Source organism: Diorhabda sublineata, chromosome 7, assembly GCF_026230105.1.
Source record: "Diorhabda sublineata isolate icDioSubl1.1 chromosome 7, icDioSubl1.1, whole genome shotgun sequence".
Classification (NCBI taxonomy): Eukaryota; Metazoa; Arthropoda; class Insecta; order Coleoptera; family Chrysomelidae; genus Diorhabda; species Diorhabda sublineata.
Window position 1 is genome coordinate 32,186,923 of NC_079480.1, and position 15,300 is coordinate 32,202,222.

At 33.8% G+C, this 15,300-nt stretch overlaps 1 protein-coding gene across 1 annotated transcript; it reads left to right on the forward strand.

The window, feature by feature from the left end:
- Nucleotides 1-1,661: 1,661 nt before the first annotated feature.
- On the forward strand, nucleotides 1,662-15,300 carry LOC130446711 (odorant receptor Or2-like). Its single transcript, XM_056783105.1, has 5 exons — nucleotides 1,662-1,666; nucleotides 8,053-8,152; nucleotides 9,129-9,230; nucleotides 11,940-12,098; nucleotides 15,210-15,300. The coding sequence occupies exons 2-5, from the start codon at nucleotides 8,057-8,059 to the stop codon at nucleotides 15,264-15,266; spliced, it is 414 nt and encodes a 137-aa protein (XP_056639083.1). The 5' UTR covers nucleotides 1,662-1,666; nucleotides 8,053-8,056; the 3' UTR covers nucleotides 15,267-15,300.

Consider the following 15,300-nt stretch of genomic DNA (forward strand, 5'->3'; position numbering starts at 1 on the left):
GGTAGATATGAAAGCGGATCATGAAAAAGAGTTATAGAATTTGATAAGTTTTTGGTTACATTTACAAATTCATTATTGAGTTTATCAGGTGAAGTAGAGATTATGATAATGAAGAAGCCTTATTTCTTAGATCATCCACAATGGACCATATTTCTTTAGAAACATTACGACAATTGGCGAGTCTCCTATTATAATGAATATCTTTGGCAGCTTTTATTGTCTTATGATAATTTTTTCTGTATAGTTCCATAATTGCGAGAAGCATTTTCAGTATTGGATTTAGACCTAAATTAAAGACAGTACAGTCGGTGGATTCTGGATCGTACGATGACACGACATTATCTATAGTACTGGAACTGGTTATTCTGGTATTGGTCAAGAATGTCTTCATTGTTGACCAGCACACACACTGGAAAAACTAGAAAATTCGAATACTTTCTTAGATATTATATCATTGAACTGTTTATTTCGAAAATCTCGTTGTTTGTAGACATGAAGTACTTTCATGAGATAAATTACTGAATCTGGCTACTGTGGTATAGTTTTTGACTCATTATTATTTAGTTCAGTGATGGCAACAATCTCTAGAAAACGAAGCTCCTCTAGTAAAAGATACAGTTGATCTGTTTTTTGTCTTAGTGATTGAATATTAATAAGGAACAGGCCGAGAATGCTATCGTTCAATCCTTCAGAGGATGCTTGCTTCTCTGATCGCGTCATTTTAACTAAAAAGTTTTGCTTTTACCTGGAAAGCTACTGGAATAATGTTTGCTATGGTTTTCCTTAATGTTTTGGAGCTGTAGACGTTTCTCCTTTGAAGAGAAAGACCTGAAGGTGGAAAGAACTGCGTCAACTTCGGCTGAACCAACACCAAACGCGTTGTGGAAGCGATACAAGCAGCTATTGCCTCCCTGCCAGAACCTATTTCAACAGTTGAATACCTTATATTTATTCTATTTAAGATCAAACTTTTTCTTTTTGTTATAGCCGTATAGTGAAGAATTGAATATGTACAATAACGAGTTATTAAATATAAATAACATCGTTTTATGCTTAATTACCATTTATAATTGTTAATACCACTCTACGTACCAAACAATTAACTAATTATTATTTTCTATTCGAGTGGGAATTAATCCAACTGGTCAATTATGTCATTATTATTCGATCCCATAATTTGCAAATTGTATAAGCAATGAAAATTCCTCAATACGGAATCATCTTTCGAAATGTTTAGTTGTAGTCATTTAAAAATTTTGAAGATACTTATGATATTAGCCGGACAATGGAAATTCGATAATAACACTCTTATAAAAAAAATTTACAATCACTTTTCAGATGTTGTACTCATTTCGTTTACCATATGTACCCATTATCTCCTTCTTACCATCGTATTTTATAACAAATGTTCCAAAGCCGTATTCGAATCAGTGTTTTATTACGTACATTTTATTATAGCGATTATATTAACTATTTTGTTGAAATCTGAAGAAATTAAAAAAAATCTCGACTGGATTTTGGAATACGAACAAAAAATAATTTTGAAGAAGGAAAAGGAAGCTCGTAATATTTATGAGAAGTTTTGTTGGAAAAACAACGCATTAGCTCTATTCTTTATTATGAACGTCAACATTGTTTCTTGGATGTGGTATTTTCTAGGACAAAGGTAATTTTAGTAATTTCCGTATTATATTTAAAAAAAAATACTTTAAATAAGCATAATCACAATAGAATATGAGAGAGTACCTTGAAACATTTTTTTTGTAATTATCGCACAGAAAAAATTTTTGCAAGAACTTGAATGGGTCCTTTCAATTTGGGTCCATTCATGTATTAAATTCGTAAATTAAATTTTTTAAAAAAGTTATGCATTAAGAGTGGGTAACACAAACTTGTTGTTGTTTATATTCCGTTCCAACATGGTTATGTACATGGTCCTGAATTTCATATGGGAAAGTACTGCGACTAATTTTCTGAAAATTTGCTTGCATGGGTTTTCCGAACTGCTCGTTTCAGCTGAAATAATTTAAGTTTTCTGAAACTTCCGGTTATACCGGAAAAGGACACAAACTTCGTTATTTTAAACGGAATTCTATGGTTTTTACTAAATTGTTGGAATGTACGTGAAATTTCAATATAACTTTATATAAGGCATGGTATGCCTAAAGTCCACCATTTCTTAATCATTTCACATTTTTGGACCACTCCACTGAAAAAAAATATATTTTTAAGTTTAAGTAAGTCAGGTCTAATATTTTTGGGATTTGGACGAATGACCCAGCTTTCAAAATCTTTGAAAACTTTGACAAAAATGTTTATATGGTGTTCAGAAAATGGTGTCGACTTTCGCTATTTAAAACTTGGAAAACTTAATTTTTTCAAATGGCAACCCTCATGTTTCTCTTTACGCTTTAAATTAAGGGGATTTCGTTAGTAAATTCATATATCTCAAATTAATGGCTTTTCCAGAAACTTGAAAAAACTGAAATTTTTATAGTTTTTAATTATCACCTGGCGAGGGCCAACAACGAATAACAAAGTTACGGCATCAAAAATTAAAATCAGTCAATTAAAAATATTCAAAAATACTACACTAAGAGAAGAAGAACAAAAGTAAGACTTACAAAAACCGTTAATTTAAGATATATGAATTTACTAACGTAAATCCCTTAATTTAAAACGTAGAATCCAATGGTGAAGAGAAAAATGCTATTTTAAAGAATCAAGTTTTCGAAGTTTTTAGATAGCGACATTCCGCACCATTTTCTGATCACCCTATATAAATTTTTGTCAAGGTTTTCACAGCTATTGAAAGCTGTAAGTGTTATTTGTCGAAATACCAAAAAATATCAGTCCTGACTCACTTAAACATAGAAATATAATTTTTTTAGTGGAGGGCTGCAAGTGTCCAAAAATTTCATAAATGTGAAATAATTAAAAAATGGTGGCCTTTAGGCATACGATGCTTCATATAAAGTTCATATATTCAAATTTTGAGTAGATTTCAAAAATTTGATAAAAACCATATCCGTCCTTTTAAAATAACGAAGTTTAGGTCCACTTCCGGTATAACCGGAAGTTTCAGAAAACTGAAATTATTTTAGTTTAAGCGAGCGAGTTTAAGTTTCGGAAAACCCATGCAAATAAATTTTCAGAACACTAGTCGCAGTACTTTTCCATATACACATCGATTCAGCTTCTCGTGAAGAACCCTGTACCTTGGAACAACCCTATGGTACCTTTAAACGGACAGTAAAAAAATAACAAAATAACAGTTTATTACTTGAACTTGAAAAAAAAATTGAAAAAATTCAGAAACAACACAAAATTTCTTCTTTTATAAAAATTCTGCATTTAAATAATATTCACACTCATAGGTTTTCCACTTTTGGAATGAGCCCAACGACCACACTTAATGCACCGGCTGATTTTATCACCTTTATTTATTCATCTGCACTATCTGATTCATTCATCTGATGACCCATAAGGAACGCTATTTCCACTTTCGGAAGAGGTCTCCACTACTTGATTATTTTTTGTGCAACTTTTGGTTCAATTTCTTTGAACGGCGAAATTTTTGGAGTTCTTTTCCCAAATTTAGTTCTTACCAATTTTATTTCTTTTGCTCTCGTTTCTTCTGATTTCATCCTTCTCTAGGGTGTCAGATGTTATCATTGTTTTTCAAAGTTTTTCTTTGTGTTTTTCCTAGCTAGTTTTGGAAACGGCTAGCTAATTCCTTTTTCGAGGGTTTCTGCATTTAAATTCCAAGGTTTTATTGCCTGACGGCCCAGCTCTTGGTTCATCTGTTGTTTCTTCTTCATTTGAGGTTGAAGACTATTTATCGTTATTAGGAAATTTGGGATGTGGTACGTTATTTTACAATTGTCGATCCATTCAAACCCTTAAAATCTTTAAAGATATTTCGCTGCCTAGTTGATATATTCCTGAAATTAAATATAGGGCGATAACATCCAGGTTTGGTAGAGTCTTTGCCATATTTAATAATGAGAATGTTGCCGGATTTCCAATATTGAAGAAAAAATAATTATTCCAAGCAGGAGTATTTTCCAGCTCGCAAGCCGATTCAACGAACTCGATAATGAAGAGTGCGTGAAGTGATATGATCTGATTTAGGTGGGTAATTCTATGGGGGCTCCAGATTATATGTTAGGTTATGAAATCGGTCTCATTGGCAGAATCCTTAAGACATTTGGGTTGTCTACTGGAATAAAGACATGTTGAAATATGGTTTTAAAGACAGGGTCTTTGAAGAATTATCCCTCCTTTACTATCTGTTTTTTTGGCCAGTAAACCTGTAGAATTGTTGCAGGCTCAAATTGAGTTCTACGCTGTTTTTGATTGAAGAAATATTACAAAATGGAGGCTGTCTAAGGCAAATCGTGTTCATCATTTCCAACAATTGAAGATTGTTTCGTTAGAGACGTGAATAAATAACTGCCGACTAAAAACGAATTTTTCGAAAATAAGTGTCCCGACGGTTCTATATGAATATTGAAATATGACAATAATTAGTACAAGTAGAATGGTTGGAGCGATTTTTAGAGCGAAGACCAAAAAAGTAGAAAGGAGAGCATGTGCCAACAGAGGAAATGTGACGAAAAACCGAAAAAATCAAATACAACCATGAATGCAGCATATTATTCTGACTTACGAAGGCCGTTGGTCAAAAAATTATAGTTAGAGGCGCGGCAAAATCAGCAGAGGTGTCCACTTGCTTCATATCAATGCTCCCGTCCTTACTATTTCGTTTTCCACGGCTTATGTACACGACATCGAACACCCACTGTATAGCCCCGATTTGTCCTGTTCGACTATTTTTTGTTTGCAAAGCTGAAGTTGTGAGATAAAAGAGTTAACAGCGATGATGGAATGAAGCAGTCAGTGTACGATAATTTTAAATTTAAAGATATAGGGACATAGAAGATTTAGTTAGACGCCTGAAGAGTTTGTAGAAATAAAGGGAGAATATATAGAAATGTGATAACAGTTTTTTTTATTTATGGCCTTTCTGCCTATGCTATACTACGAATTTATGTACTGCACTAATTATGGAAATTTTGGAAATACAGTTCTAACAAATTCTCATGTTTTCAGTGACTCTGAGCACGCAGAATTCGAACCTGATTGTCCCTACAATAAAGGTTTTGTTTTTCAAATATGGTATCCATTTTCTCCTGATAACTATCCGTGGATATGTTCTGCTTTTGACAAAATCACTGTATTTTGCGGCATGCTTTTGTTTTCTTACTATAAAACAGTACCGTTGTCTTTAGTCATATTTTTTCTAAGTCAGGTTAGTTTATTGAAGTATTATCTGAAAAATATCAACTTCAATAAAGTTGAAAGGGATGATAGTTATTTCGAAAATAGAAAATCAAGTGATTCACGTCTAAGAGATTGCGTCAAAATGCACCAATACGTGATAAGGTAAGAATCTCAATTTTCCGCATTTATTATAAGATTTCTGGTAGTGCAAATACAGAAGGAAAAAGGAGGAGAACGCTTAATTATTAAAAAATTATTCAAAATTTGTTAATAGAAGCTTGTAAATAACCACAAAACAAACACACAAACAGCTAAATGGATACACAAATGATATAAAATTATACTATTATAGAAGCATAAACATATCAAAAGGGCTGAGAAATAAGAAATTTTTCCAGTCCTGAGTTCCTTTCTCTGTTTGCCTTATTATTGTTTTGTATAGATGTGGTTTCTTCTTTATGGATATAATTTTGAATCCTATTAAATCTTATTAACGCATTCAGCGCTCCCAACTGTTTATTTCTCTTTGTCATTTTCGTCACCGTCGTCCTTGATAACTACCACAAGATGTAGGTAACTTTGAACTTGTTCTAAGATCATCGCCATTTCTTCCTTCAGTTGTATCGACAATTTTATCATTGCTCTTTTCCTTTGTGGTGTTATCATTGCCATGAACTTCGATTTATCTTTGTTGACTCGTAAATTCATTGTTTTTGGCATGAAGGCTCTGCAAGTTTCCTTAAGCTCATTTACCAATTTCGAAATTATTACTACATTGTCTGCGTATGCCAGTAGGTCTTCATTTTCAGTGTACCTGTTCTCCTCAAACCGATTTATAAGTTAATAATATAGCCACGTCGTTCTGCCAGGGCTTTCTCCAGTTTTTCTTCTTCTTCTTCTTCTTTGTTTTATTATCTATAGAGATACCTGCAGGTATAATTGAGATTGCTTTTGAAACTTTCAATATTTACTATGAACATATTCAATTCATAGTAGAAAATGAATCTGACAAATGTGGACCATTGCTAGACACAAAACTGATACGAACCAATGAAAACAAGACAATCCTTGGTTGGTACGTGAAACCTACCAGTTCGGGGAGATATTTCAATTTTAAACCAAATAGCACATACACAATAAAAGTTAATTTAGCGCTTGGAATGAAAACAGAATTGCAACAATTTCACACCCAATCTTGTTCTCAAAATATAACAAAAAACTCATAGATACCCTACATAAAAAAGGGTATCCTATCAAACTATTGAAAAGTTTGATCTATAACAGCGCTACTCGACACACCACTGATGAAGTAGGCACTGATGATAATGAATAAAATATCTCCGATAACCAATGTTTAGTACATACATCAAAACTCTTTCTGAATAAATTAGTGAAGAATATAAAGAGGTATAAAAAATCTTCGACGTCTTTCTTGATTAGTCCAACACACTCTTAAGACCTGGACGCATTTAGGCAGAATCTACCATTTATAAGCAATAGGCTATAAATTAAGGTCTCTCATTGGTTGTTGCTAATCACTGGTACGTTTTCTACAAATATTGCAGTTGAGGCTAATGATAGATACCCGATGACAGTTTTTGCATTAGGAGATAACGCCAAGGAATGGGATTTTTTGCACCGCTTGTTGAAAGTAAGTCCATCAGCTGTTCAAATAATCCAGATTTAAATGAAATAGGTTTAAATTATAGCTGTAAATGAAGATACAAAAACACTGTCAGTCCTAAAAAGCAAAAATGCGAATGATAATCAGTTTGAACATTTCCTACATGCACTTTTGAGCACATGTTCAAAAATTCTGGATTAAGCTAAAACAAAAAATAGTTGGGATAAATTTTTAAGTACGTGGGGTAGTGGCCTATGCAATCGAGCTGGTGCTTCAATAAGAATTCAGCCGACGTCCATCTCCAGAAGGAAACCAGGTGTAACTAGAGGCACTAAGCGTCGACCTGCAGGTCGACCAGCAACTGGTGAAAAAGCACACTCAAAAATGAAAAGAAATTTCAATGTAAATAAAAATGTACCAAATGCGAAGCCGCACGAAATATAAAAATGTTACTGTAATAATTCAAAATGTTTAGATAAAACATACCACTATTAGCAACGTCAAGGCAAACCATTTCTCCCATTGGCAATAGTGCGCATAGTATTCCCAGGGAGACAAAATCTACCCGCGATTAGCAATGTTGGTACAAAACGTACCAGCGATTAGCAACAACCAATGAGGGACCTTAATTTATAGCCTATTGCTAATCAATGGTAGATTCTGCCTAAATGCGACCCGGCCATCTTAGAAACTTATGGAGTAGGTCTTTTTAGGCACTTTTAGTGACAACAAGAACTTTTTCTTTTAAATGAAAATGGACAAACCATACAAATAGAACTTATCTTCTTGAGAATATCCTTAGTAACTTTATTATTAAAAATCTACAAAACCGTTTTTTTTCCTTGAAAATATTAAGAAGTTTGTCATTATGAGATTATCAACCACACGCCATTTGCTATGTAATTGACAAACTGTCAAGCGTTACAAAAACGGACGCTCCGTCGTAGTTGCAGTTTTATGCATGGCTTTTACTGAAATTTAAACTTATATAAATGTGATCTACAAATCTCAAAATTTAAGAAGAAGAGTAGTGAATTGTATAAAATGATTGATCGTTTTACGTATTGTGGATGTAAACATGCCCAGAATCAATAATATATTAAGAGAAACAAAACAATTGTCAACTATATCAAATCTTTCAGATTGATGAACTGGATACAATTTTCTTTGAAAGGAATCATTTTCATACAATATTGTAGTTACGTTTTGGATATTGCTGCTTTTATGATACCAATCTTAACAGTAAGTACATATTATTAATGATGTAGTTTGGGCGTTTATAATTAAGCCGGTACTACACGATGCGTTCAGCATTCACCTTGCTACGAGCGGCTAAACATTGAACGAATACTGAATGGAAATGTGGCAACAGCATACAACAGATATGAATTGAAATAAATTGGATGATACTGACAACTCTGGTGTTTCTTAAGAAAAACGTAGCCTTCACGCGCAAGAAGACAAGAAATATATGTAGTTATACCACAAGTTTTGGTTTCAGCTCCATTGTAATGGTAGGTACTACCTTGACGCGGGTCAAAATAACCCACTTTCCATGGCCTCAATGCCAACGTTGGCCATGGCCAATCGTCGAATGACATGCGCATCACTACCAGACTACCACTTCCAATCATACCTACTTTGGAAGCATTGGACGCATCGTGTAGTACATGTACATGTAGTACAATAACATCGAAACTATTTAGTGGTTAAGTCCCTCACCCAGTCGATTAATATCACGCTCTTCGGAGGAGTTGTAATTCAATATTCGTCGAGACATTAGCCAGGAAAGTAGCTGTTTTCTCCTTTGAAGAACGGCATATGCAATTTCGGAATTATTTAAGAGGTTAATAGTAGAAATCTTTCATTATGATACATACATATAATTACAAACAAAATTAATGTTTAACTTAATAACTTTTCAACAATACCCAACGCTAAGTAAATACGTACATGACTACCCCAAGGGTCCCTTATGAGGATACATAAAAGGAAGGGACAAACAAGTTGAGGAATTTCAAGTTGCACGTATTTCTTTGAAGGTGGCGTTCTTCATATACCATAGTAAGTTCCGAAGAGTTAAACAAAATATATAAAAATGATATGGTTTTCTCAATGATAAATTTATTTCGACTTATAATAATCATCATAATATCTATACTGAAAATATTGCTGGGTTTTCATTATTTATCTATATTTCTTTATTATTGTGTTTCAGGAAGATTCTCTCGAAATAAAAATACGATGCTTTGCTGCATTTTCGATGTCTGTAATACAAATGTATTTCTTCTTCTATTTTGCAAACGAAATTCAAGTTGAGGTACGTACAACTCATCTTACAGAACAAGAGGATTTGGACCAAAGTACATCTTCTATATTCCGATTCTTTCCTTTTGGATCGCTTAAAGAGTACATCTAGTACTTAGGATTCGTGGAAAATTTCTTGAGATCCTATTTACATTCTGCAAAAAAACGTTTTGCCGAAATTTTATGATTCCTTCTATGTTTATAGAAAGATAGTTTATCATCAATTCTATTATAAACAGTTCCATATATTTGATAGCCATAATTTTACCACAAAAACCACTATATTTATATTTACAAAAGTGTCTAATAGATGGTGTGCGGTCTTTCATACAGATCTGGAAACGAGGCTGGTTCATTTCACGAACTTTAAATTATCTCTCTCTGTGGCCACCAGGTCAACGTCGTGATCGGGAGATTGTGTTAAGTCAATAATAATAGTTATTACTATTTCAATAAGCGATAAATTGTGAATTACAGTAGTTAATATGTAACGTAATTACATAATTACTTTCATGATGTAAATACTATGCTGCAATTTTTGCTTCTTATGTCAGCATTTCGTATTTGTATCTAGATATGACCTTTGTCTGGAAACAAACAATAATAGTTGTAAAAATAGGAAATATTCAAGAATTAGAATCTACCGATTACGGAGATTTTATAGAGCTACTATAATTAAAAGCGTTTCCAAAGGCTCCACAAAATTTTAGGAACAAAGAAAATTATTTTCTTATAAGGAATGAGGAAAAATTTTCAACTCAATTCTTCAACGATTTCTCAATGTAGGGTGAGGGAATGTGACGTTCATGTCTCCTACTACCAAGGATTCAGTCAGGTTTCTTGAGGCTACTTCAAAAACTTTATCCATAGTGCCAATAACGTCCTTCATCATTCCTTTTTAAATCTCCTCGACTATTTGCTTAGGTTGATTATTGCCACGTCCCATCTTCTATGCATAACCCAACCATTGGTTGTTGCGATCTTTTTGTAAGGTTCCATTATTACCATAATATCGGTGCCTTATCTAGTTGCTTTATCGAAAGCCATGTCATGTGCTTGTTTTCTCTAGGTATACCTGCAGAATTTAAATCATTTTTGGTACAGTATGGAATAGAATCTGATTCTAATTTTCGGTTTCTGTAGTGATCTGGTCGCAATATCTATAGGCATGGTGAATGTAGCTGACGTTTGGCTTCCTGCTAATGGTCTTATCTCACTGATGGTACCCTTCTATATCCATCCTTCTCTGATTTCTTCTACGATTACGTATTCGACCTCTTTTTTGATGGTTATTGCATCCGATGCTCAAGACTTCTGTGTCTATCTCTTTCCTCATGACTCTGAAATTTAGGTTATTTTTCAGGAGCTTATTTAAATTCACTGCTGCCCGTTCATCATTCAGTTTTTCGGCGCCAGGCGCCGTTTCTGGTAAGGGCTTGTCAATGTGCTTCGATACAACTTCTGCTTGGTGTACAACATCCTGAAAGAAGTGCACTGGTTGATTACGTTGATTCAGCTGATCATCAGATCATCTGTTACTACACCAACACCTTGCACTGTCTGGAGACGATAAGTTGATTTTATCAAAACGCTCATCAGACATACTGTCTTTAGACTAGATGCTAATGCTACACTCGAGATTTTTGAGGTTAATTAAACGATTTACCACAAATTTCTTATACTTTGTACTTCCTGATCTTTTTGAAGTTCTGAAGTTTTTGTAATAGCATTGAAATATTTTTAATCTGCTGCTTCTAATTTATTCATTAAATGCATACGAGGTCTGGCTATTAAATAACGGCACTGGTTACGAAAAATGAGTTCATTATAAAAATTATTCTACATTCGAATGCTTCTCTTCATTATACTCCCCTCACCTCGCCAAACAACTTTCCATACGTTTTTTCCATTGATCAAAGCAGTGCTGGAAGTCTCTTTGATGAGTGCCTTCAAGAGCTCTGCTTTTCCGCTTCCATAGATTCAAATCGGGTCCCTTTCAAAGCAGATCTTTTTGTAACCTTTCAAAGAAATCTGAGCAGACCCGCTGACGCAAGAGCTTTTGGTCATGAATAAGATTTTTTTGGCAGTAACTTCGCACAGCCTTTTGCCATGTGTAATTCCTCGAGTAACATTTTTCTTACCGTTTCTTTATCGGTGATTACAGCCTCGGCAATCGTCAGGATGCTCATTCGACGATCTGCACGCACAGTTTGGTTGATTTTGGTCACTGTTCACGGAGTTGAAACAGTCACAGAACGACCTGGGCTCTGGTCATCTTCAGTGCTCTCTTGGTCCTCACTAAAGCGCTTACACCACCCAAAAACTAGCGCACGAGATAGAGAATTGTCCCCATAGGCCTCTTACAATAATTTATGGCACTCAATTGGAGTTTTTTTTATAATATAACTAGAAATTTGAGTTTAATACGTTGCTCTTCGTGACATCGTTGTCTTTCATTAGAAATCTAATTTGTGGGTCATCAAATATACCAGGTTTCAATTTTCTTTTTGTATTTAGCCTGGAATGTGTTTGAAAATGAAGGCAAGATTTATCATACTACTATTCATACTACTGTATATGTCTCGATATAGAGATAGTATAATTTTATCTTTAGCCAGTTTCTAAAAGATTGTTTTTCAACTGTTTGTTTTCAAAAGGTGATAAGTAGCCCAAATCGATGACACGATAAATTTCAAAAACAAAATCTAGTATTTGATTTCAGAGTACATCCGTTTCTGATGTAATTTATAATGAAACCAATTGGACGGAAGCAACACAAAAAGCTAGAGCAACTCTACTATTAATGATGATTAGATCCCAACAAACATTGTCGTTGAATTCTGTAGCTATTGGAAAAATGTCTCTTGAATCATTTACAAAGGTACTGTATCAATATTTCAATTAAATCTCAATAATGAATCATACCATATGGATTGGGCCATAAATTTATTTTCAAAGTCACTAAGATCGGCCGTCGGCCATATCTAAGAACGAGATTATTTTACAGCTTCAAAGAAATTATTCAAATTATAGCAAAAATGGCACCGAAAAATACCAGAGAATTATTCTCAGATTCTCACGTCCCTCACTAGCGTTTTTGAAAAGATAAAATTAGTTAACGAAAATTTCCATAAACTTTATATACGATAATCGAATTTTTTAGAAATTCATTCATTTTTCATCCCACAACTTTTGATTTATATTATTAAATAAGAGATGGGGGAGAGTGGAAACTCTGTTATGATCAAGTCCGGTTCTGCTTAGCCGATTTTCTTAAGCAAAATTTATATAAATTCTTACCAATTTCATTAGCAACCTGAGTGCGTTATTTCATATATTTTAGATATTGTGATTTCTCTTCTCAAATTTGAATAGAAGCGTAGAACATCACGTAGCTTTTCCAAAAGTAAACTGAATTAATATTGAAACAATGAAAACTTTTATTTTGCCACGAGATATCTCTAGAAATGTGTAAACGGCGAGAATTCTTCATTAAAAGGCTAGTAAGCTGAAGAAGTGAGTTGTGTTGAATTTTCTCCGTTATTTTAAAATATTTTATACAGTTTCTAGTGAATAGAAGCAGAAAATATAGGTAGGAACCTACATATTGTGACGAAGCTACGTTCCATAGTAATGGTAGATTGAATCGTCAAAATATCCACTACTGGTTCAAAAAAAAATCCCCGGCGATTCAACATCGGGGTGGTTAGTATGTAAATCGATGGAATAGCGACACTCTGGTTTTCCAAGGCCTAAGAAATTTCGTGTTCCAAAATCTTCTGAAAAAGTTCTTGCTTCAGTTTTTTGGGAAAAAATTAAAGAGAAAAGACATGGAAAACTGACCAAAAGTGTTCTGATTTTGCAGGATAATGCCCCTGCACACAAATCTCATGTTGTCATACGAAAAATTCGTGATTTAGCGTTTGAATTATTAGAACACTCCATTTATTTACCAGATTTGGCTCCGTCCGACTATCATCTCTTTCTTCAACTGAAAAAAAGTTTAAGAGGTCGTAAGTTTTCTCCCAACGAGGAGGTAATAAAAGCTGTGGAGGTCTGGATTGCAGAGCAAGAAGAAATATTTTTTTTTGAACGTTCTAGAGACGTTGCAGGTTCTATAGTGGGCTAAGAATTTTTCAATATATCCTCGTACATTGATTGGAATTTATAATTGTTCTATTGCTGATCAAAAGCTCTTTCAAACAACATCGTGTTTAATAAAATCAGTTAAGAAGAATTGTACTTCCAAGAATTTGTTCATAATAAGGCTCTTACTCTCCAACAAGGTTTAGTTGAAGAGGTAGACTAAACCTCATAAAACGAGTTTGATTATCGTATATAAAGTGCCACTTAATTAAGTAAATTTTAAAAATGATTTCCACGTGTTTCTCGGAGCCACTCAACAAATCGTGTGACTGACAAACAGATGTCGCTGCTATTATCAAATCGTTTATGAAATAGCAACATTCAAAAGACTATGTGTAAAAAAGTGACAGCCATTTCAGTGAAACTACTTTTGTTATTTTCGAAACAATGAATTTAAAGCAATTTCGTATGTTAATTCATCATTGCTTCAAAAGTGTTTGCTCTAACGAAAAGAGCCATTAGTTATTTATTTGCTGGTTTAAACGTGTTCGTACAGCCACCGATAATGCTGAACGTTTTGTTCGTTGAATTGAGAGAGTTACTCCAGAAAAAATCAAAAAAGTCCACAAATTGGTTGTATCTAATCGTAAATTGAATAGCTGAGACCGTAAAGACATCAAAAGGCAGTGTGTTTACAATTATGCATGAACATTTGACTATCAGAAAACTGTTTTGCTTTTTTAAATAAAACCAATAATCATCTGTATGGACTGCAGGCGGTGAATCACGTCCGGATACCGGATACAGGAAGTCTGTATTCAATTTATGTTCCGTTTAGTACAGTCGTGAGCGTCCTTGCATCTGTTTAGGTTTATTGGGATCAATTTTTTTATGTTTTCGTCTCTTGTGTCAATGTGGCTTTTACTTCTATCTTTTGTTGTTCTTTTTCCCTTATATTGATATATTTCTTTTCAGATCCGGTCTGTTTTGGAGCTGCTTCAAATTATGGGCACTACATGCTTCCCTTTCATATGGTTTTCTTCTGAAAGTTTTTCATGTCGTGTCCTGTCCTACCACAGCGAAAACATGATCCTATTCTGTCGAGGCCATTATTTTAGGATGGTTCATAATCGTATTCTTAGCTTATTGGACATTTATTTATCTTTATCCTTTCCCATACCTTGTTTATGGCTATGCCCTATCTTATGTTAGTCTCTCTGAGTGAGGTTTCGATAACATTAGTTGGTAACATTGCTGTAATGGTTTGTGTTTTAATTCGCATCGACCTAAACACGCTGATTGAATACTGGTCTTTCCATCTCCCAATCTCTTTTTCTAATCCCTCAGTTGATAGGCTTTTATATCTCCTTCTATTGTGCCTATTGCTCTTTTTGCTTCGTCTACATCTTCATTGTTTTTATCTATTATTATTAATAATTCATCTCAGGGCTTAAATCCACCAACAGCAAAGAGGCACAGACTGATCATAGTACACATAGGTAGATCAGAAGGTGTTGTTGAAGGTGGTTTATTTACTTTTGGAACTACTTGTTCCGGTGATGTTGAGGTTTTTAAAGAATCGTTGGATTATATTATGGATCTAGATATGTTCTTCATACACCGTGGAAAAATGATTGCACCTTTTCACCTTGAGCTGTTTATTATAAGCAGGTTAATTAGGTGAAAATATTAGTGCATCCACTATATATTTATTATATTTAGACAAGTAATATTTAATAAGAAAATGCTCGTGATATTTCAAATGTCTCCTATAGAAGTGAAACGCCTATGGATTACGAATGCTTTCTTGTTTTATTACTCTCTTATCTTTGAAAATAGACTATAATTTCATTTGAGAATTATGATCTTCTATTAAGTTTCTTAAGTGTCTTTTATTTTTTTTCAGATAATGAGAATCTGCTACAGCACTTGCACATTTTTCACAACAATATATCGCGATTGAGGATATTTTATTCTACGATTTTATAGTTTTCTTT

Bases quoted from the DNA above. Each gene is read 5' to 3' on its own strand.
- LOC130446711 (XM_056783105.1), top strand. From the start codon at position 8,057: ATGAACTGGATACAATTTTCTTTGAAAGGAATCATTTTCATACAATAT. The intron at 8,153-9,128 runs GTAAGTACATAT...ATTGTGTTTCAG, and splicing joins TTATGATACCAATCTTAACA to GAAGATTCTCTCGAAATAAA. The intron at 9,231-11,939 runs GTACGTACAACT...ATTTGATTTCAG, and splicing joins CAAACGAAATTCAAGTTGAG to AGTACATCCGTTTCTGATGT.